Source organism: Corvus kubaryi, unplaced genomic scaffold (genome assembly GCF_017639235.1).
Source record: "Corvus kubaryi isolate FWS band 111438036 unplaced genomic scaffold, C.kubaryi_AGA036_p1.0 37385, whole genome shotgun sequence".
NCBI classification, from domain to species: domain Eukaryota; kingdom Metazoa; phylum Chordata; class Aves; order Passeriformes; family Corvidae; genus Corvus; species Corvus kubaryi.
The window spans coordinates 29,117,998-29,142,402 of NW_024581127.1; the positions used below are offsets into that span (position 1 = coordinate 29,117,998).

The 24,405-nt window shown below is 37.2% G+C and overlaps 1 protein-coding gene across 4 annotated transcripts in view; it reads left to right on the top strand.

Annotated features, from left to right (window-relative positions):
• PHF20L1 (PHD finger protein 20 like 1) overlaps positions 1–24,405 on the top strand; it is a 56,919-nt gene that overhangs the window by 547 nt on the left and 31,967 nt on the right. For 3 of the 4 annotated variants that reach the window (XM_042036462.1, XM_042036459.1, XM_042036461.1), the window contains exons 2-9: positions 879–984; positions 8,160–8,331; positions 8,471–8,555; positions 9,290–9,378; positions 11,878–11,940; positions 15,540–15,747; positions 16,395–16,526; positions 21,316–21,398. In XM_042036462.1, coding sequence (XP_041892396.1) covers positions 902–984; positions 8,160–8,331; positions 8,471–8,555; positions 9,290–9,378; positions 11,878–11,940; positions 15,540–15,747; positions 16,395–16,526; positions 21,316–21,398 — 915 coding nt within the window. In that variant the 5' untranslated portion in view covers positions 879–901. The remainder of the gene's footprint in view (positions 1–878; positions 985–8,159; positions 8,332–8,470; positions 8,556–9,289; positions 9,379–11,877; positions 11,941–15,539; positions 15,748–16,394; positions 16,527–21,315; positions 21,399–24,405) is intronic. The other variant, XM_042036460.1, reaches the window with a different exon arrangement.

Below are 24,405 nucleotides of genomic sequence, written 5' to 3' on the forward strand. Positions count from 1 at the left end.
CTGCCCGCGCCGGGCCCCGCCCGCGGCCGGGGGTCCGGCAGGGCCTCCCCCGGCTGTGCCGAGCGCTGAGACCCCGCCGGGCCGCGGCCCTCCCGCTCCGAGGCTGGCTGGGCTGGAGCCTTTGTGTCTCCGCGCTCCCGGCGCTTCCAGGGGAGCACCCCGGAGAACGGGGGGCCGGGTGTCGCTCCCCCGCGGTGCGGAGCAGGGAGGTTCCGACCCCGCATCCCGGCACTCCTGCTCGGCAAGTAGGCTTGGGGTGGTACAGGGAGCAACGCAGAAAGTCACGGTGATAGTGACAGTAGTTGCACAGAGAAGTGATTTTTTTTTTTTTTTTTTTTTTTTGATAGTGACTGAGCTACAGAATAAAATTAGAAGCCAGTTGTGACTGAAACTCAGTGCTATGAGTTCGACTTCAGAATGCATAGAAAAACTCAAGACGGGTTTTTGTTTATTTTTGTTTGTGCTAATTTCATCTTACTTGTCCTTTAGACCAGGTTTATCTGTTTTTGGTAAGTTTTTCTTGGCCTTTTCCACAACCGAACAGAGCATGCATGTTGACTATAGGTAAACTAAAATTTTGCTCTAAAAGGATGCCAAGGAATTACAGTTTAGTATAGTTCCAGAGATGAGCACTATGGGCTTTTTCTTCTTATTTTTTGACTTAAGGTTGATAACAGATTTTTTTCGTAGGGAAAGAAATCGGAATAAAAGTACATGTGAATGTTTCTTTTTGGGCCTCAACTGTATTTCTGTAAACTAAGCAGTTAATACAAAGTCAGGATCAAAATTTTGCATCTTTTCACACTCTGGAATATATTTGCTGTCACATTTTAAACGACATAATGTGTTTTAATGCAACTTTTTTCCTTCCTTCAAAGGTTGTGAAAAAGACAATATCAAGATGAGTAAAAAGCCTCCAAATCGTCCTGGAATCACATTTGAAATTGGTGCTCGTTTGGAGGCACTGGACTATTTACAAAAATGGTACGGAAGACATTATGTAGTATTTGCTGAGAGCATAATCATTTTGTGTAGTTTGTGTGCTTTGATAACGTACTATAAAAATCAGTGCACTTACTAATTGACAATTTCCACATGTGAACTTTATGAATTTCCAGCTAAGTCTGTTAAAACCGTTAGGTTTTAGGAAAATATTCCCTCTTCAGAAATCGAGCTAAACTTTTCTATGGGTTTTTGTGTATTTGCTCTTAGTGACTTGTGCAGCTGTAATAAGCAAAGAGCCTTTCTGGAGTAGTGTGTAATTCAGTGTCATGGCCGAGGTGATCGGGGTGTCAATATGCAAACTTCATGATCAAAGACTTCTTTTGTTTTCATTTGAAGGCATGCAAGGGGAGTTGTTTCGTATTCAGTTGTCACACTTGACAGGTTCACAAAACTGATTCTAGAAAAAAACCCACATCCTGAATTGGAGTTCATGGGATAGGCAGGTACAGTTGTGTTTGTATCAAACAGCTGGAGGAACGAAGTGCTTAGAACTGTGACTCTGCAACCACCCAGGTGTATTGTGAGCTCAAAGACTATAAAATTGAAATTGTGGGCACAAGGATCATGCTGCCCAGCCTGTGTGTTGTGAAAGGAGCTGTTCTGATGAAATAAATTGTTAGTAAAAATTTTATTAAAGCAAGTAGGTTAATTTGATTGTGTGTCCTGGCCGTGCTAGTTTGTTTGAAAAATCCCTGGTTTTGTTAAAGTAGGTGACAGAAGTAGTTGATGCTTCTACTCAGAAGTTTTTTCTTAGCTGCTCTCTGATTTATAAGGGCTTGGAAATGCTTTTCTGTTGCATTCCTGGAGAGCTCAGCATGTTCCTGTAAATATCTGATCCTGTTAACTCCAAGTGATGTGAGAGGGAAGTCTGTGTATTACTGACATATTGATATGTCTGCTTCAGTAGTTATATGCTCTGTATAAAATGTTGGGTCAAACTTCTTATTTGCAGAGCTTTGATTTTAATTATAGGAAAAGTGCTTGTTTTAATAAATGTACTCTAAAGGACTTGGTTTACAGAACCATTCTTGTTCTTACCTGTTGCTGTAGAGTGGGTTTTCAGCATGCTGATTCTGTAACTGAATGGCAGGATAAGGAAAACATCCAAATAATGCAATAAAACTTTTTGTAGCATCTTCTGTGACTAAAAATAGTTGGTTAAAGTAATCAGGTAACAAAAATAAATATGTAAAAATAGCTTCAGCTGAATTGAATCAAAAAATGTCACTGAATTTCCAGTGTATAGTTTGTGTCAGACCTGCCCAGTCTTTTCACAGGGAAGTGTTGCATGTCAGTGCTGGAATTCTTGTGTAGGTTTGGGTTGTCAGGCATGAGCCATGTCGCAAGCTCTGAAGCTGAGTTGCTGGGTGTTTTCAGGAAGAACAGAATTTATCCTGAACTTTCCAGGAATTGATTTATCATCTGTACCACCAGGTAGATCCAGGTCAAGTTTAAATGCATGTAAACTTTTGTGGTGCCATATACAGAAGAAAGTTAATACGAAAATTTAGCAGTTGCAGCAACAATGGCAACAGGACTCTAGTTCAAATGAACTAGTAATACAAAATGAACTAATAATACAAAACCAAATTGCTTGTGACAGAAATTCTACTGTTGAGCTATTATTAGGGTGTCAAGGGTTGCAATGATAGTTTATGGGATTTTTCTTAGTTGGCTTTCTGTTGCATAAGGGGTTGGTGGATGTTTTTTAAATTTTTTCTATATATAATCTGTATGCATTCCCCTCATTTGCATGCAGAAATACATACTTCAAAGAAAATAAACTTGCTGAACTTACATGAAATCTCTTTATTATTTTTTTAACAAAAGCCAAATTGAAGAGCACTGGTATTGCTTAGCTCAGTCTTTCTACAAGTGACTAATTGAGAACACTTGCTGACAAATAGCCTTTGAAAGGGTTTTAATATTTTCTCTCCATTTTTCTGAAAGCTTGCTGTCATCTTATGATCATGACTAGTTAAAATGTTAATGAGGAAAGGCTTCTAGAGGATGTAAGAAAAAATACAGTAAAGTATGGTTTTGTTTGCTGAGGTACTTCTGCAGGTCTTAAATTTTCAACTGTGTATTAGTTGCTGAAATTCAACTGATGGCATCTGGTGTTTTATTTATGTTCTGTAAACTTTTAAGATGTCATTGGTGTACCTTGACTATTTATTGCTTAAAAGTCCTGTAGTTTTAAATGAAGTTTTTGCAGACAGTGTTTGGATCACTGGTATCATTTGTCATGTACCATGACAGAGTAGAAGAAAGCCTGGTCAAACTGGTCAGCAAGGACAGGCTGTCAATGACTGTGTTTATTTTTGCTGTATTGTGGGGGTAACTGCAATTGCTGCTTTATCAGTTATGCTGTTGCAGGGGATCATCTTGAATAAAGAATTTGTACCACTTGTTCCATATAAATTCACTAAAGGAAACTATGAACTGCAGCTCTAATCGAAACTGATATGATCATCTGTCAGCAGATAATAAATGAGATGGGATTGAAAATTATAAAATAGAAAATTATTCAGTATATGAGATGATCGGGCTGGAGTGTATGATCTACAAAGAAAGAGTGAGGAAATGACTTGTTTAGCTTGGAGAAGGCTTCAGAAATCCCACTATCAGCCTTCCAATACCTACAGGGCTGTCATCAGCAAGACTTAGCCAAAACCTACAGGTAGTTACAGGACAAGACAACAGGCACAAACTGAAATGAGAGATTCAGACTATATTTGAGGAGAATCTTTTTCCCTGTGGGACAGTCAAGCAGTGGATCAGGTTGGCTGAAGAGTTTGTGGAGTCTCCAGCATAGAAGGTTTTCAAGACTGGGATGGATAAACACTGGAAAACCTGGCCTGTTGCCATGGCTGACCCTGCTTTGAGTGGGAGGTTGGACTAGAGGCTTTCTGAGGTTGCTTTCAGTTTGAATTCCCCTGGGATCTCATACAAAAACTGATACATATGCATACACCCCCTTCTGCTTCTCACTGACGCAGCAAATGAAGAAGCAGTAAAGCTGCACATACCTGCAAGTGCATGTCTGGGTGTAAGACATTTCTTAAGCTGTCAGCTCCCACAAGTAGGACACTGTCCTTGCAAAGCTGATGTATTTAAAGATGCATCTCTTCCTTTTTTAATGCTTTCTTGTGGTTTTTTTGGCTCTAGCTCTCTACTGGTTGTCCTGTAAGCAGCAGATACTGATTTGAAAAAAACCCGGTTGTTTTCCTGAGACCACAGTCTTTACTAATTTGCTCGATCTAAACTCTTAAGTTAGGTAATGAAGTACAGATACATGGCCCTTGTTTCTGGAATGGAAACAGCTCTCTAAAACAGGTTAGTTGTCAGAACAACAGTACTTGCTCTTGGTATATTTGATTATCTGTATGGATTTTTTTTTCCCCCCCAGTATGGAGGAAGCCTTTTCCCTGTAAGACTTTGAGAAATCTTACTTGGTACAGTCCTTGCTTTGAATTTCAGTTGACTGTGTTGCGTGACAGGTGTTTATAAGGGGGGGGTGAAGACTCTGCTTTATATTTAATACAATACATGTATAATAAATGTGGGGACCTAGAAATAGGTGCAGATTTTGCAGACACCAGAACACTACTTGTGAGAAGTCAGAACGGAGGGTGTTTGGTTTTATTTCCTCTATGAGGTAGAAGGAAACACTTTTTATACTAGTGTTGCAAAGGCAAGAAGTATGTGTGTGTTTGTAGACTTTGTAGGTGCAAACTTGGGCAAATTTACTAATGTTTTTGCATTCTTTTTTACAGTCTGAAATGTCTATTGTCCCATTTCACAGGACAATTCACAACTTTTTGTCACTTCTGAAGGGTTAAAAGGATGATGTAAAATGAGAAGTGCTGTCTCTGTGACTATTAATGTGTGTTGAGTGCATTGGAAAGAAATACTTGGTTTGTTGTTTTGGTTTTTTTTACACTGTCAAGAAGTGAAGTGGGATGTTTCCAATTATTTTTTATTGTATAAATGTTAGAACACTATTGTTGCCTGATCAGGGCTTCATAGTGTAAGTTTTTAAAGCCATATCAAATTCTGAGGCTTTCCAAAAATACTGCATAATACTAAGGGGTTGGAATCACCAAGATTGGAACCTGAGAATGGAGGGCATGCAATGTGTAAACTGGGCAGATAACATTGGCTAACAACGGTTCTCTTGTACTTTCTTTAAAAAAAAAGAACAACCCCCCCTGAATTTTGGATGTAACTTCATTTGTGATTATTATATACTCTTTTCAGCACCCTATTGCAAAAGCACACCCAAAATTTGCAGGATATTGTTTCTTCCCATAAAAGGAACACCTTGACTATTGAATGTCAATGTGTTGGTCTATTTGAGTCTTGTTTGTTTGTTTGTTTGTTTATTTTGTGAAAAGTAAAGCCTTTCCCCTAAAATTTTTAGAGTGTGTTTTTCTGGTTTGTGCTGATGAAATGTTGGCAAATCTGTTTGTGCATCAGTTTCATTGTGATGACTTAGTGTGGTGTACTTGCTGGGGGAATTAACCTGACCGGAAAGTTGGTTTGGCCTTAGATATTATTATGCTTTGATACTGTAAAGAATGATATTTATATCCCCTTTGTGGTATTTCTTCAAATGCCTACTTGTAACTTTGCGATGGAAGGAACTTCTTCATAAAATATCTGATGTGTATGAGATGTAATTGTCTTCATATTAAGCTTTTTAATTTTTTAATTTATGAAATTGATTCTTTTCAGTAGAAGTACAAAAAACACCAGAAAGATCTTTCTGTGTAGGGGATAATTTGCAAGAGTAAATTCTGCAATACCTATGTTCTGCTCTTTTCCACTGTGGGATCAGTGTTGTGAAATATTACAGTTTGTACATATTTGTGGCACATTGTGTGGCTAAATTTAGTGGGTGTTGAGGGTAATAGCTTGTTGCTAAATACAAAGTTGTGTTTGGGTTGCCTAATAACCAATTGCATATGGCTTGGGTGGTTCCATCTCTAAGGATATATCATGGACTTCTAGAAAGACTTTGACAGCAGAAATTGTACTTAGCAGAGAGAAATTAACCTATAAATACCTTGAGCTTCATTTCTTATCTGAAGTGATCTCTAGTAAGAATTAATATTTTGTATATATTCTTTTATTAACTGATGCTAACTTTTTCTCTTTTGATTCTATCTGTAATAATGTCCTGATTCTTGGCTTGTGGAATCATCTTTATAATTATCTTCATTTTAAAATATTTGTCTCTAAACTGTGGTCTGTATTTTACTTTCCCCTTTTACGTGGTTTTCTCTTTCCAGGACGGTGCTGTGTTTTCCCAGTTTATCCCTTCTGTTGTCTTCTCACACAGTGCTTGGAATGGTGATTTGGCTGCTGCTGACCAGAGAAAGCTCCTGGCCATAACAAGGGAACTGCTATAGGGACGTGCCATAATGGGAACAGTGTTTGCACTGGAGATGTGTAGGAAAAGGAGAATTCTCTTTTAGCTGGTTGGCCCTGAATTTTGTAAAACAACCATGATTTTGCATCACTGGCTGGCATGTGATAAACCTAAGATTTCTAACTCTACTGGGAAAGGGCACCACCGTTCTTGGCTTCCATTTCACTACTGAAGCACAAACTCTCATTTATTATTGCTGTAAAATGAACTTTCTCTCCTGTTGCTTTTTTGGTGTTTTTCCTTCCTTCCCTCTGTTAAATACATTCTGTGTCATCCTTCTACTTTGAACTCCTTTAGGTAACACTTGCTGTAAGAGCAGTAGTAACCGTAACTTTACTTTTTCCTCTGCTTTGCTCCTCTTCCTGCTTATGTTGAGGATTAGTGTCAAGTTATAAGAAGTCTGAAATTGGAACACTCTGGAAGATGAAAAAAATTAGAAACTTTATAATACAATTTCTAAGTGTAGCAGCATATGGACTTAGAAAGTATAATCAGAGGCAGGGCTTAGGAAAACCATCTCATGGCTGACTTCTTTTCTTGAAGCCTTGTTCAAAGTTAAACCAGTATGCTGCTGCTGGGATACAGGTTTGACCCACGAGTTTTACATTCTGTTTTAATGCAGTAGATCATCAGCTTCACTATTCCTGTTAGATTGTTGTTGTCAGTCTGCTTTAGAGGGGGAAGAGACATTGATCTTGTTTCTTTGAAAAAAGACTTGGAAAACTGTCTTGAAAAAGATTTTGTTAGTAGAGTGGCAAATGAGAATCTGCACTTTTAGACTAAGACTTTGTGGGGTTTTTTTGAAGTTCAGTGAGAAAAAGCTGGGGTCTTAAAAAATTATTTAGCATTTCTGAAATATATGGATGAGAGAAATGCAACAAGAGCTTGCACTGTCTCTGAATTCTGATGTGAGGGTGAAATGTGACTGCAGTAGTAACCTAGAAAATCAGAGAGATTTTATTAATCAGCAGCTCCTGAGATACTTAAATGTTAGGAAGCTGTATGCATCCCTGCGGTTGAAGAAGTAGGACAGGAGAAAAGAAGAGACTGACACGTTTTGTTTTAAGGTGCAGGTCAAGTCACTAAGATAAGGAAAGCCTGTACTTCCTGAAAACTTACATTTTAGTCAGAACATAGTGTTAGAGACTCCTTTAACAGCACAATCAGTATTTTGGAGAGATTTCATTCAAAATTGATTATGTTGACAGGTTTCCTGTATATGTCAGTTGCCTTTCTAGCTAAAGAATTTGCAGTAGGACTGGAAATTGGTCGCTCAAACTCTGCTCTTTTACTACTGCTCCACAGTAGCACTTGGTTAGAAAAACATGTTGTGAAAGTTAAAGGCAGCTGTCCTTTTCGTGTGGTCTTCTTTTCCATACACGTGTTATCATCTTTAGAGCAGCCCTAATATAAATGCTGGTAAAAAAATTAGTGATGCAATTAACTTTCTTTTTTTTTTTTAGGAGATTCTTTGCACTTTTGAATCTGTTTCAATACTTCTGTGAAGGGCAGAAGGAGCAGAATTCTGCCTGATTCCAGTTTTTGCTATTGTGTATAGATTCTTGATCCTATGTTATTCTATCAAATTAGCCTTTTTCAGACCTGGAGAGTTTTCAGTACAAAGCGTTAATACAACTTTCTGAATGTTCATGTAGCCACTGTTGTATCTAAACCAAGAAACAAACCCTTGACACTTACCAGTTTGTGTTTAACACTCCAGGTATCCATCTCGAATTGAGAAGATAGATTATGAAGAGGGGAAGATGTTGGTGCATTTTGAACGCTGGAGCCATCGCTACGATGAGTGGATTTACTGGGACAGCAATAGGTTGCGACCTTTGGAGCGACCAGCATTAAGGAAAGAGGGGCTGAAGGATGATGAAGAATTTGTTGTAAGTGGCACATTTATTTTGTCTTAGACTTTTGTAAACTGTTTTACCTACATTAAATCTCTAGCACATAATGTTTAATTATTTTTAGGAAAAAAATCTAAATTATTTAAGTATTAATAACTAAATTTGTTTAAAATAGGATTTTAAACCTGGAGAAGAAGTCCTAGCTCGTTGGACAGACTGTCGATATTACCCTGCAAAGATTGAAGCAATTAATAAAGAGGGTATGTATGTGGTCCATTGGTAAGGTCTGCTTGCAAATGCTGTGCTGTAGATTTAGTCTGCTTAAAAAAGTGATATGTCAATAAAGTTTCCCTCACTGCCTCAGTATTAAGTGAAAATGTTTCTATTTATCAAATTTAGTAAAATGTTTATCTTTTATCTGTATGAAAGTTGAAAACTGGAATTTCTCCTAGAAGACAAAATGCTTTTTTTAGTGTCTCTTCAGTTATCAGAAGCTCCTGTGCACAGTCTTAGGACTATTTTGTACTATTGTTGATTTAATGTTATATTTAATTTTTCAGAATTGTTTTAGTTCTCTTTATTGAAGAAAAACAATGGAAATAGGAAAATAAAGGAACACATTAAATACTTCACAATGGTGATATTTCTAATGAACATAAAAAGTTGAAATTTTTACTATAGGTGAGAGCAAATGAGGATTTGGATGTAAATTGAGCTGTTTCCCTAGTGGGGCACCTTAAATGTTACGTAATTATTTCAACAAATTATGAGCAAAAGTGCCTCAATAGCTTAAACATGCTTGAAATTGTCCATCTGGACAAAGAGTAACAATATTAAAGCTGGGTTTCATTGAGGCCAGCATTTACGTTTTTTGTTCCTTTCTTGATCTTGACTATTGGTAACACCTGGTTACTCTTGTCATACAGAGCAACACGTAAAACATAAAGCCTTCACGGTAACAAGGTGTGTTTGTTTCTTAACTACTCATTTCTAGGAACATTCACAGTGCAATTCTATGATGGTGTCATTCGATGTCTTAAAAGGATGCATATCAAATCTATGCCAGAGGATGCAAAAGGGCAGGTAAGAATATTTAAAGTTATTGCTTTGTTAGGTTTTGTGTAGTTGTTAGGGTTTTTGTTGTTTTGTTTGGTTTTTTTGTTTTTTTAATATCTTGAGACAGTATAAGTGTCAGTAGCACAACTAGGTTTAGATTAGTCTTTATTCTAGGCCTGGCACTGCCTTGCTTCACCAGTTTGTGGCTGATGCCTCAGAGTGTGCTGCTCAAGTGGCCTTGCCTCTCTGAAATGTCTGGCTGCTGGACACTCCATTGCTGACTAATCTGTTCATGAAGTCTTGTCTTACAGAGTTGACAAACCCAGGGGCATTCAATGACTTTTCCTTCTGGTGTCCTTTCAGGAAAAAGGCTTTAGCTTGTCAGCAGTCTGTGCTGCTGATTTTTCTTTTTAATTTAATTTATTCCCCACCCTCTGCCCATTGTCTCTTGTTTGCTACTATGAGAGCTTTTTGCCCACGTGTTCTTACTAAGGTGACTGTGGGGTTTTTTTCCCCCCATATCAGAACTTTTGGGCATTCAGGCAGATAAGTATTTCTTACCTCTTGTAACATCTAGTTGCTGTTCAGGAAGAGATGCTGAATAGAAGTTGAGGGAGACTGTGAAGTAGAGGACATGTTAGTAACTGGGCCTATCTTTACTTGTGAAAGGAAAACACTGAGAACTCTTACATGCTTTCAGTGGAAATGCCATTGCATTTATCTTGCATGGTAACTGTGTTTTTATAGTTAATGAGAAATTACTCCACTGAAACTATTTGAGACAAAACCCATGAAATTGCTCTTTATTTACTCTTACTTTTCTTCAGAATACTCCTAACTTTGCAAACTTCAAATATTTCATGATTACCATTGTAGCCATCCATATTGTGACCAGGGCAGATGGATAATTGAATTGGCTCGAGAGCATCTCCACATCCTGGCCTCCAGGGTAAAGGTAGCTGTATAGTAGGGTTGATCCTCTATGCAAGGGACACTGGAACTTAGTGGAGACACCACTGCATTATTTAAAAGATGTTTCCTGAAGGAGATTAAACTGAAATCTATAGTCACACAAGCCCTGGCTTCTTGCTGCAGTCTTTCAGTAACTGTGTTGAACCATTGTGTAGTATTTCAAGGAATACTGTCAGTTTGACAGTAAGTTAGGAAGCTAGTGTTTCATTTTACTTCATAAAAAGCAAAACTTGGATAATGTGGTTGTGACTGAAAAGAAATAAGTCTTTTGTGACAGTGGAAAGAGCTCCCTGATTCTGTCCTGTGCTTTTTCTAGGGAGCAATGTTGTGTCTAATCTCGAGTTACTACTCTTAGGCCACAGGCAGTTTCAGCTTTAAAAAAAAAATAGTAAATCCATTACTTCACAACCATTATGTTGTCCAGACTTGTTTGGTGGCAGTCCAGCTCATCTGTTATTTCTAATTTTTGTCAGTAGTTGAGAGTTATGGTGCCACTTATGCTTCTTGGGGGTTGAATGTAGGCTGTTTCAATGAAATCTTGAGAAGGAATAAGGGGGAAAAATTTACACTTCCTGAGATGGATTTAGAATTTTTAAGTTGTCTGGATGCAAGAACACCTCTAACTGTGCTTTCTGTAGTGCTACTTGATATTAGTTGTAGCATTTAATCCTGCAAAAGTAGAAGTAAGCATAAAGGTCTGTAGCTTTCAAAGGCAAAGATATAATTTTTCTTGCAACTTTTTTTGCATATAATGCTATGGAAAAATGTTTGTTTTCCTAATTGTTTTGTGTTATTTCAGAATAAAAACATGAACTAAGATTTGGTTTGAAAATCAGTTATCTGAGACTGAGCTTTGTCTAAGCCTCAAACTCCCACGGATGTTTTCGTTCTTTTGCATTATTTGTTTTATAAGAAAATATTTACTATAATTTGTATAAAGCATACAAAAATGCCAAGACTGTAAACTGATTTCAAAAATGGTAGAATTGTCAGATGCAACACTTCATGCTTCATTTAAATCTATAACTTGTTTTTTGTCTGTTTCCAAATTAAAAACCACATTTCTGGAGATGAATGTAAGCTTAAGATACTTCAAGTTCTTCCAGTACATCAACAGATTTAACAAATGTTAAGGTCTTTGTGGAAGGTGTGCACTAAGCATGCAGAATTTGAATTACTTGGAGAGTGCTAGAGATTAGTTAATACTTTGATTTTAGCTTAGCGTGACTCGAAGGAAGAGACTGTCAATGCTATAACACAAACTATTTTTGAGTTGCAGCAGAAGTGTGTTTTAATAAGACCCAGCTGTGAGGGTGGAAAGGCAAAATTTTTAAAGAGTGGAAAATATTTGTGTGTCTCAGTGTAATGGGCCTTGAGGTTCAGTTGTGGTTCAGATAAGCACAAATTAATTGAAATCACACAGATCTGTGACCAACGTAGTACAGAGAGGGGAAAAAGGAATATTGAGACTGCCCTTGTGAGAGCACATATGAAGTATTTGGATAACTTACTTTTTCTGTTTCATGTTTTTTGTTTTATCTTCGATGTAATCAGGCGCGCGAGAGGGAGCAGATAGCGCCGGAGCTGAGATTAGTGACGGAAATCGAACCAAAAGAAGTGAGTTTTGAGGAGGGATTTGAAGGAGAGGGAGGGGACTTGGCACACAGGAAGAGGAAGCTGAGGAAAAAGCATGGATTTGCGAATGGGCCAGAGGAAAAAAGAAGATGTGACAGGAGACAATGTGAGCCAAGATGTAGGTGGGGCAGACTGTGTAGAATTGAAAGGTGAGAGTAAGGAATCCAGGCTTGATGTGGAATCAGCCAGTCAATAGATTCATGTTTTATGTATGTGTATGTGTGAATGTGTGGGAGTTGGAAGTTATGATGTGACAGAAGAGGAAAACCAGCTGAAGCTTTAGTACTGTGAAGAAGCAAAAAGGTGGTAGTTGTAGGCAGGTGAAGGGAGAGCGATGTATGTGTGAATTCTGCTATTGACGCAAGGGTTGGATTTTAGAAATTATTCTGGTTTTGCCTTCCCACTGTTGCAGGATTAAGGTTACACAAATGAAGATTTTAAAATACAAGTTTTTTAGCCAATTGATGTGTAAGGCTATTGGGTAATTTCTACTGATGTATTTCTCACTCGTGCAGTTTCCTGTGTTTTGATTTAGTGAATCTAATTAGCATAATGACAGTTTTCCTCAGTAGTCATAAAGTAATGTTTTGTTTTCTAACTGTTGTGGGCCATTACTATTCTCCTGTCAATTTTCTCCGCTTACTTGAAAGGTGAATTTTAGTAAGAACGAAAAAGAAGGAAATACACATTTTTGATTTATTTTATATTTCTTTAAAAGTTACATATGTAAATGAGAAACTCACTGAAGTGAGATACTGTGGGAAGTGGGAAATCAGGCTGGATGGTGCAGGGTAACTGGAGCAGAGTTACACAACGACTTCCAATAGAGAGACAATGTCAGGAAATGAAAGAAAAGTACAGAAAACTTCTCTTAGGAGGATTTTGCTTGTTCATATTTGGGTCCTTGGCTTTGTCTGATCTGGGAAAATGTCCTACTATTAAAATATGTAGCTAGTTTCTGTGGTATCTATGATATTTAGTATCCTGCTATTATGGTTGATAGAATAGATACCATGCTACTAGCCTAAGACAGATTTCAGAAGTTATTGTGCTTTGGGATCTCACTATCTATTCTCCAGTTGTTTAGTTAATTTTTTTCTAAAAATTCTGGAAAAGTCACAAAGGTATCTTTTTGAAGGAGGAGTTCCTGTGCTTTTCAAAGGAAATATAGTCACCTTAGCATCTTAGAAGCTGAATAATTCTCACATGTCAGGAGCTGTGCTGCTGAGCAGTCACTCAGCAGGAATTCAAGTTTAAAAAGCAGGAATTAACTGTGTCACTTTAGTGCCTGTATATTTACTCCAGAGCCAGAATAAAAATGGACCCACAGAGTTTCTTAACAATTCAGAGTCATGAAATTGTTTAGGTTGGAAGGAATCTCTCTATACAATCTTGTCCACCCCAGCTGCTCAAGGTTCTCTTCACTGAGTTTAAATTTACATGTTAATCTAGAAAAAAAGTATAACTGTCACCATAATGAATGTGTCTCTGGCTTCTGAATGTTTAACCTTTGTTTGTTTCATTTTTATGTGTCCTGCTACTGTAAGATGCATGTTGTATGAACCGTATCCAACAGTGAAATAAAATACAAAGAAAACCACAAAACCCCCTTCCATGTTGCCCTAGCTGCCCTTAGACCAGGAGACTTGGTCAGCATGGTCCTTTGAAGCTTGGTATCTTCTGAAAGCTTCTGATTCCAGGGTGCTTAGCTTGACTGAAAATTAGAATGCTCTTTAGAAGCTATTTTGATGCAGGCTGCACTACTTCCCCTTCCCACTTTTATCATAAGATCCAATCTCCAGCCGTGTTACTGATCCTCTTCATCCTTTGGCCAGGGTACAGTGTAAGACTTCTACTCGCAGGTGTCCTAATTCCTCACCACCACGAATAGCTCAATCTTTTTTTTGTCCTGCTGCATGGGCAAGGCTCTGGATGGACTGGAGCTAATAGGTGTGCTTGTTTTGGCTGGCCAAAAGAGAGGTATGTGTGCTTTTGATTGACTATGCAGCTGGCAATTAGACACACTCGTTTGTGCTGCCATGTCACCTGCCACATCACCAAGTGGCCTCAGTAGTTGCCTGTTGTGTGAGCATTGCCAAAGTGCTTCCAAACTTTGCTGCTGGCTAGTGTGAGTGTCTGCATCTTTGCACTGACAGTGTGGACATGGAACACTTTGTCTTTGAAGAATCAAAACTGTTGTTGTTTCTAAGTACAGAGGTTGGTGCAAAGAAGAAGCGTAACTTATGTAAAGCAGTGATTTAAAAGTATTGAACTATGGAAAAGGAAAAGCATCATACAAGGAGAATTAACACTGTATTTGTGTTATGATTTCCTCGTACATCAAAGAAGGCAAAGAAACCCTCAGCAGAACAGATACTTGAAAGACTTGTAATACGTAATGAGCGGGGAAAAAGTTGCATTGGAACAAGATTCATAAAAACAAGCTACTTTAGGTGTCTCATGTGATGACATAACAAGGAAGTATTCCAGAATAAAATAGTTTGTATGCCGTTGGGGGAAAAATAAAAAGTTCTATTTGTAAAGTACTCATGAGTAACTAGACAAAAATAGTCTTTTTCATATTTTGTGTGTGATAGTGCTTGTAATTCAGAGCACTCAGATGCTTAATTCTGACTGGTTGATCATTTCTACTGCCTTGTGTACTGCACATAACTTCTCCGTGGAAGAATTCTGTACCTCGATGTTACAGAAAATTAGAAAAAATACTTTAGCCAAAAGGATCAAGTTACAATTTTTGCAGTCAGATTGATCCCTGACATTCAGGAGACATAAGGCCGGAGTCTCATCACTCTAGTGAAAAGAGCTCGGCTCTGCTTTGAAAGTTCTCTCTGTTGGCTTGTAGGGGAGCTTGACTTGGTCTAAATGCCAAAAAGTAGATAAGATTGGGATGTATTGTTCACCCCTTGAATGTCTCCGTATGGTCAAAATAAGCAATTACACAAAATTACATTTAATTACCTTAAATACAGACTGTGAAATTCAGTCATGTTATAGAGTACTTCATTGAAGATAGTGATTGAAACCTGTAATACGTAATACAAAAAGAGTAAAAGAGTCTATAGTTACTCTAAAAACAAAGGTGTAATGAGATAGGAGTTATCCATGGTTTAAAAATTTAGTTCAGAAGGAATTCTATGCAGTTGGACAATGCTTTGAGGTGATTGTAGCTTTGCATAATAGGTCAACAACTATGGAATTGTGTGTTTCAAAGCCAGAAGGGTAAGAAAAAAAGTCAGTCTTCTAGAATTGGGAGCTCCTGGGTTTCTAAAGCAATGACACAGAAGTAATTTAACAGGGAATGTGTACAGCCAGAATTCTATATACAGTGGTTTTTTTGAAAGATTTTTTTTTCTTTTTATCCACATGACATACTGATAATACTTCAAGATTATCTGGGCAATTTGGGAAACTCAATTTTACCACTCTTTGAGTAGTAACCATAAAAACAAATTAAATTTCATTTGAACATTTCTAGATAATATTCACTGGGTTTATGAGTATTTTCTGTTTGAGTCTTAGGAACTTTATAATACTTACTTACCATTTTTTCCTTTTTGGAGGATTGGATAGCTTTGGTCAAAGCTGCTGCTGCAGCAGCAGCCAAGAACAAAGCAGGAAGTAAACCTAGAACCAGTGCAAACAGCAATAAAGATAAAGAGGACAGAAGATGGCTAAAAGTCCCTTCAAAAAAGGAAGAAACCTCAACTTCTACAATCATGCAGGAAGTCCAAAAAAAGGAAGAGGAGCCTACATCTAGTGACACATTTGGTAAAAGCACATTCTGTAAATACAAAATTGGTTTTTCTGTAATGTTGAACTCCTGTTGTTAATTCTGCAATTAAGTAATAACCAATATTTCTAGAAGAAAATGTCTCATTTGCTAGTATGATAACTTTGTGATACATAATGATAATCAGTTCAGAAACTATTTTTATCAGATAAATTTAATTCAGTCAGTATTTTCTCCTTGTGCTAAACTTCTGACTAGCTTAATCAAGAACAGAACATAATTTTTTAATTACTTCATTGTACAGTTTGGTTCATATTACTGCATCTTCATTCTCACCTATGAGATAATCCCTGATTCTTGTTCTAAGAAAAAAAATAATTCCAGTATGCATGATATATCAATACTCAGGAGTGCTTGAAACTATATCTGAGTTGATAAGATCTGTTCATTTTAAGTCTTTAATGCTTATTTCTCATAATATCGAGTAAAAATTACAAATTTTGAGGTAATCGGCATTTTTGTTTCAGTATGTAATTCTAGATCTTCAGAATGTGTCATTTTCCTTTTTTACAGACATTTAAAGTTTCTTTACTGCATTATTCCACTAGCAGTTCTGAAATATTTAAGTATTTTGGGTGTTATGCATTTATAAAATGTGAGTTAATGAGGTTTTTCTTGTGTTTAGAAGTAGGATTTCCTGTAGTGGATGTTCCAAAGATGGCCTTTGTGCAGGCAGAGAGCACGTTATCACACAAGAGGAAAAGTAATCTAGGCAACTCATTTCAGGCAAAGAGAGCTCGTCTAAACAAGATCACTGGTAAAAGACTTTATTTGTCATTGACTTTGTTCGTTTTTCATGTTGTGAAATACACATGCTTGTAAAGAAGGTGCTGAAGTAGATTGCATAGAAGCACATTCATGAGGCAGATGGTCACTGCAGTCTGTTCTTGTTTGGAATTTTAAAGGAATCCATAAATGGTAAAATCTACCTGGTTCATAAATTGGTTGCAGACTATACTTGGTCTTTTTAGTTTTTTAGGACGGTAGCCATCCTGAATGGATGAATTTCTTGAGTATGTTTTTCCTCCAGCTGTAAAGTTTTCTCCATTATTGGATGAATTTGGAGTCTATACAACTTCTTAAGAATGTCATGAATTGCATACTACCACTGTAAATTAAAGCTGTGTTTAGCTGTAGAGAAACAGAAAATATTTTGCCATAAAGTGAAGTTGTTGCTAAAAAGAGTTTGTCATTTAGAAATATACAACACTACAAATTGAAGCTATAAAGATCTGAATTTTTTTTTAGTGTCTAGGCATTCACTCCCTACCTTTATTGCTCAAAGGTATTAATGGAAAACAGGGATATTACTAAAGAATGCATTCTATACAACAGGAAATGGAATAATTGGTCTTGTCTTTAAAAGCTGAAAAATGCATTTATTCCAAAATTTAATAGAAATTTACTTACCTGTGAAAAAATTGCTTCAATTTATATTTCTCCTAATAAGAAAATTGTGTTGCTAGCATTGATCCTGTCAATATTTTGGATGAAGTCGTATGTTTATGACTGTGCTGGGAAAGTATCAGATACATTTCAAAAGCTGGGTTGAAGAACGTTCTGAAGTCCCTCCCTTAACAGAGGAGCCCTTGGACACACTGTAAGATAGAAATTCATCCCACTCATTATTCTAGTAAATAATATTTAGTGTGAGGGCTGGTAGACTTCTCTGTCCTACAAATGAGAGGGGTTTTTTTTTGAAGTATATAAAAAGTCTTACTTGTTTCTATTAAACAAAAGCAACCTAATTTGCTAAAATGCATAGTGAGGGTTTTTTTCATACTTCTGGCTTATCCAGCCTTTCATTGGTCTGCAGTGGAGGATGTTTAGTTAGTTTTCTTATGAGAGTGGTTCTGTTTCAGTCTCTCAGTCAGTAGAAAATAAAATTATATGAACCATGGAATGGTTTGGGTTGAAAGGGACCTTAAAGTTCACCTAATTTCCAATCTCTCTGCCATGGGCAGGGACACCTTCCACTAGATCTTGTTGCTCAAAGCCCCATCCAGCCTGGCCTTGAATACTTCCAGGGGTGGGGCATCCACAGCATCTCTGGGCAACCTGTGCCCTCACAGTAAAGAATTCCTTCCTCGTATCTAAACTAAACCTACTCTCTTCAAGTTTGTCCTATCACGACATGCCCCTGTAAAACATTCTTTTGCAGCTCTCTTGTAGACCCCTTTTAGGCATTTGACTATAAGGTCTGCCTGGAGCCTTCTCTTCTCCAGGCTGAACAATCCCAATTCTCTCAGTCTTTGCTCACAGGAGAGGTGCTCCAGCCCTCTGATCATCTCTCATCCCTCCTCTGAACTCATTCCAGCAGGTCCATGCCCTTCCTGTGGTGGGACTCCAGAGCTGGACACAGCACTGCAGGTGGGGTCTGAGCAGAATAGAGGGGCAGAATCACCTCCCTCATCCTACTGCCCACAGTGCTTTTGATGCAGCCCAGGAAAGTGTTGGCAGCTCATGTCTGGCTTTTCATCTACTGTCCAGCTTTTCATCCAAGAAAGGATGAAAAGAATCTGTTCTTTTTTGTACAAAGGAAGCAGTCTTTAGAAAAATCCGTCTTCCGCCTCCAGGATTGTCTCTCCTGGAAGGCTCCTTCTTTGGTTCCAAGTTCTGTTAATGGATGTCAAACCTATCAGCACCATTTCTACTCTCCCATAGTACATACATCCTCAGTTAAGTTCCAGTTTAATTGCTGCCATGAGCAGTAGTAGGATAAGAGGTAGAGACTAGTGATGTATATTTACAGAGCCCTGTTAATTTCTTTCCAATAGCAGTTAATAACAGAAGATACCAAAATCAGCTGAAAAACATTTACCTTTAGAAAACATATTTGCCTGTGCTTGTGAGTAGATTCTTTTTACGTCAGGAGCTTTATGAGAATCATAGCAGTGAGACAGGTTCATGCAAACTGAACTGAATAATCAGAAACCATGATTTTGCAGCCATTGACCGTGTTACTATTTTAAAAACAGTGTGTCTGTCTCCACGAAGACATATTTGGCTAGCAGAGGATGTGTTACCTTTCAGTGAAAGTGTATTAATCCTTTAACTACTAGAAGAAAATTTTCATGCCTGGTAGATACTTTGCATATCTGTTCTCAAGTTAACTCACTTCTGCAGCTCATACCATAGTAAGTTTTTTTTTTACTGTACATTTTGCAAATGTGACTGCTAATGATCAAACTTTTTCTTGCTACATGTTTATTTCTTATGCTTGAAATACTTGAATATACAATATACTTTATATCCATATACACTTGCATTGTGTCATTTTTGTCTCCAGCAGAAGCTTTTAGATTTGAAGGAAGGTTGGGAATCATGCTGGTGTACCCATCAGAGTGGCTACAAAAGAATCGTGGCTGTAGCATTGTAGCTGTTAGGAAAACATTTGCCAGGTTTTTATGGCTGTATTGGGGAAATAGTGCAAAGCAAGTGATTGCAGGAGGCTGTCTGAAGGGAACTCTTCCCTGGATTTCAGTTCAACATTCAGCATTTGATGCAGAAGGGTCTCTTTGTCTGCTGCAAGGCCCACAGCTGCATCAGGTGTTCTTTGCTCACCATTCAACAAAATAAAGTTGCTTCCTTTGCTCCTTCTTTTGCTACCAGCACTGGTAGAAATTACATTTCCCAAAGGTGAAGAATATCTCCTGTTAACCACATATTAATGTCTTCTTCCAATCAGTTTTGCTTCTGTTGGAATGTTTGCTTCCACATCAGCTACTGCTGTGTTGGTACCTAAAACCAGATAATATCTGCAGTGAGCTTACAGAACAAAACATTTCTGGTTCACTGGGCCACTCTGTGTTTTTGCTTTTTTAGGTGCTCTTACAGACAGAGGATGGTGAACCTGCAGTCCTGGTTTGTAGTAGCTTGTGAAGTTGCTTTGTCCTACAGGCATGGTGCCTGGTTAGAAAAATACTTCATGGGGTAGAGGAAAAGGAACTAATAAGGATTATATATTGACAGATCTGAATCTAGATTCATTTCATGGCTTGAATTTCTGAGCACTGATCATCTAGCTAGAACTAAAAATCAGAGAACCTGAGAATCACAGAATGACCTTAAAGGTCATCTAATTCCAACATTATCCACTAGACCAGCTTTCTCACAGCCCCGTCCAGACTGGCCTTGAACTCTCCCAGGGATGGGGCACTCTTCTCTGGGCAGCCTGTGGCTTATAGAACCACAAAAGCTTCCTCGTAAACTGTAGTACTTTTTTTTTGTATTTAAAACTCCACTTCATTTTGAAAATCATTTTATGTTTTTTGATATAACTGCGTGATTGCCAAGATAAAGAACACTCTGATTTTTGCAATGTGATTGAAATAGGATAATTTAAGTTTAAAATGTTTATTTAGGTCCATAAAACCTAATTCTTTTATGTAGTCTAATGCAGAATTAAAATCTTACCTGATAATATTACTTGTTTTTGTCTAATAGGACTAAGTAAATTTCTGCTTTTCAGTTAACTTAAACTGAAGCATAACTTAATCTTAACATAAGTAGTAAATGAGTTAAAACACCTGGTGTTTATTGTTGAATGCTGAAATTTTCTTTGTTTTGTTTTAATGTCCTGAACAGTTCCTGAGAGCCCAAACTTCACTAATTTATAAGTCCTTGGGCATTGTGCACCTTAAAATAATTTTGGGCGTATCTGATTCATCAAAGCAATAGAAATTTCCTCTGAATTTGTCAAGTTATTTTTGAGGACTTCAACACTTCACCCTCAATACTGACATTCCCACAGATTATAATAGTAATTTATATTCAGATTTATAGTTTTCAGGTTTTCTCAATTCTGTTTTTTCTTAATGGCATAGAACTTCTTCTGTCTCTGCATTGTTAGGCAGTTAAAGCTTTTGTGTGAGGTACAACTGAAGCTGTTGCCTTACGCTTTGCTGACAGAAAGCTTTCTTGTTTTTATATTGCCTTGTCTATTACAGATTTTTTGTAGTAGTGATATTATACATAAGTTTGTGAATGAAGTTACGTATTCTAATATATTATTTGCTCCAAGTACGGTCATCTTATTGAGGTAATTTGGGAGCTCCACTGCTGAGAATATTTGTTTGGAAATTAAATCACTTGTTATGTTATGTCTCTGAAAGCTTTGTGTGTGTTAGAGTTAAGAAGTAGTAATGCAAATTCTGATGTGAATTTCTCAGAGACTGGAAAGGGCAGAGAGAGAAAAGTTTTGTAAGTAATTCTGATTTCAAAATTTAGTTACCATAGGTTTGGTTTTAAAGCTCAAGTGCTTGGGCTTTGGAAGGATGGCGAGGCTTTATTTTAGAATTGGTAATTTGATTTTCATCTTGTGCCAAAGAAATGCTTCCTATGTAAGGATGCCATTGTTGGAATGTCCTTTTACTTCTTGTTTCTTCTAATTTAAAGTGTTCAGCTTTGTGTGGAGCCATTTCAGAACGAGTCGTGTTGTAGATTTATGCAGTTCATATTTCCTGTCTTGATATTTTGCTTCTTTTTCTACAAATTCTTGTTGCAAGGTGCTTCTAACTAAAAATCTCTGCAACTTTTCTCCTAAGGTTTATTGGCATCCAAAGCTGTTGTTGCAGATGGTGCTGAAAAAAAGGAAGGCAACAAAGAAACAGCTCCAGTCCTGGAGCAGGTATGAAATGGTAGAGTTTGATTCTTTTGCAAAGTTCCCACTGGAGTGTGCCATGGAGATGTAGTACCTACAACATTAAAATTTTCCCCTTCAGATATAACAGGGAACTGAACATTTATCTTATGTTTACATTTCTGGCAGAGCCAGAAGTATGGAATTTAATTGTCTCTAAACAACAGTGTTGACTTGAATTTCAATAATGAGCTTTTGTGTTAGAAAACTGACAGAAAATAAAGTAAAAGAAGGTCTCCGTGCAACAAATATGAGGAGACCAGTGTCCCAAGGTCCAGTTTTATAGCTGGAACTACGACTGGCTTAGAAACAGGCCCTTACACAAATTTAATTTGTGTTTGAAACAGGGTTTTTGACATCACATAGAACTTCTTTTAAAAGAAGTTTCTTTTATATTGTAAGAATTTGGTGTTGTAGGCTTGTATGTGTTTTATGAACTGCTCAATGAGCCATACATTTTGCAAGGGTGTGTATTTTAATAAATACAAAAAAGAAACTTTTAAATAATGTTAAGGGTCTGATTTTTAAACCTGCATATTGGCAGGATCTGGAGGCTGCCATTTTGTCTTTGGCTTATTGCACCATGTTCAGGCATTGCTTGACTCTGAGTTGTGCATTATCTTGCATTTAAAAAGGGCTGAATGCCTGAGCATGGGAAAGCAAGCTAAGGGTGAACAGTAGTCTTGATTCAGGACATCTTTGCTTTCCAATTATTTAAATCAGAGCCTTAATGTAGTTTTAATACAGCTTTTTTGTATGCATTTTCATTCTTCTTTAACAGCAGCATTTGAACAAAGTAGCCTTGCCTCCTGCAATTCTTTAACGAGCACTTCTGTTCTTTAGCCCCGGCACACTCTATGAACAGTCCCTACCCCAAACCTGTTTTGGTATTTTGGTTGTACTGGTTCTTTAGAGCTGATATATAATTGCATTGCTCTGGTTTGTCCATTGATGCTGCATTGGATGAGTCAGTGGAACCTGATTTTCTGTTTTTGATGCTGTCACTGTCAGGGCCAGTGGAGCCACTGAGGTGCCGATGCATTGACCGATATTTTGCATAAAGGTTTACAGTGTATTGACATGACATTCCATTTCTCAAATTTTTGCATATTAAAGATGCTATGATTTTCTTGCTACTGTGTGTGATATTTTCAATGTGCAAAAAACTGTGAAATGGCTTACAGCATGTTGTTTTTGGGAGAATCATTACAATGTAAATCTTGCCATGCAGAATCCCATTGCAGTGAATGGGACTTTGTGGTTTACATAGACTGTGTATGCAACAGTATAAACTGCAGTGCATATTTACTATAACCTTTTTGTTATTTCTTAGACTTAGTAACTCGGCTGTTCCTGTTTTATTGATCAGATATAAAAAACAAGATGTCTCTGTCATTGTTTACATGCTAATGGTCTGAAAAACCTCATTTTTTGGAAATACGAGTTAAGCTCCGTTAAAGAGGCATCTAAAATCCCAATTTGTCCTATTCCTTTGCTTCTAACTAAAACCAGAAACCTCACAAACATTTAAATGTTTAACTGTGGGGAGGAAATGTTTTGAGCTTAAAGCTTTTTTCACTAACTTCTTGCCCAAACTCAAATTAAAATGGCCGAGTTATAAACCTCCCCAAAAGGTTTTCCAGTAGCGAAGCTGACATTCCTTAGAAGCTTTGTCTGCTACTGCTATAAAATTGAGTGGCTAAAATATCTTCTAGGTTTTTTTAATAATGTAATTCAGAATACGGTAGAAGTATTCAGGCCAATAGCCGAAAACTGACTCTGTTGATGAAAGTTTTTGTTTATATTTATACATTTTTAGTTTACCGTGGTCTTAAACCCAAAAGCTCAGACGATTAGTTGCAGATACAGTAGTTTATTTAATTGTATTAGGGTATGTCATGTTATATTTCCTTTTGACCAAGACCTGAGTAGATGGATAACATTAATTCATTAAGATTTTTAATGTTAATTTGTCCTGTTAAGAGGTTAAGCACCTTATCAAAATCTTAATTTAATTTTTTTAATCTTGTTTAAATAACTTTGTAATTTGAAAGTAATGGATGCTGTAGTATGTCTTTCACATCTGTGAAGATGAACAATAAAATTGTTTATTTACAAGTTACGACTCTAATTAATTTCTGGTAATACCTCTCATAACCAGCATAGGTATACTCTACAGTTCATGGAATATTTTATTTAAACGAATAAACTGCACTTAGTACATGTGTAATGGAGTTATTCAAGGTAGAGCTGATGTCTGCTGAATGGGATGTTTTGCACCGGATCTTTACAGGATAATCCCAGCGAGCCGTTCATATAGCATTCAGGGGCACCTTTTTACAGACATAGAATGTGCACTTGTGGGGTTTTGTTTTGCTTTTTTTTGTTTTTCCTCCATTGGAACATGGAAAGTTCTAGTGGAAAATAAAATTGCGATTTATAACAAAACTCAACAATACCCTCAAATCACCAGAGATATGATGTTTCTAGTTTGGATAAAGTGGTGCACATGTTCTAGATATACCTCTCTGCTTTGTTAGTTATGGTTTTATTAGATGGTACCATGCTGTACGATGTAACTGGGACAAGAAGGGAGACAGGCCTGAGAAGTTATGTTCAGATATTGTAGTTTGCCCTTATTAGGCAAGTTGTAACACATGCACAGTTTTGGTAATGTAGGAAGAACTTCCAGTTAAAAATTTAAAATGCTAATGTCTGTCAATGCATGCTAATGGTCTAAAAATAGCACTATTTGTGTTAAGAAGGATGAAAATTGAGGAATTTGGAGACATGCATTATATGGTGACTTTTTTTCCTTCAAAAACTATTTTAACTCTTCATCTGCTCATTTTCCCCCGACAATTAGCAAACTATTTAACCCTGTGGTGCTAGAAGTTGTGATTTCTTCATGTTTGCACAAACATATAATGTGGTGAAATCCAGACTCCCAGCACTGAAAGGGGTTGTGTGAGAGTGTGTTGGAAACTTTTCATTG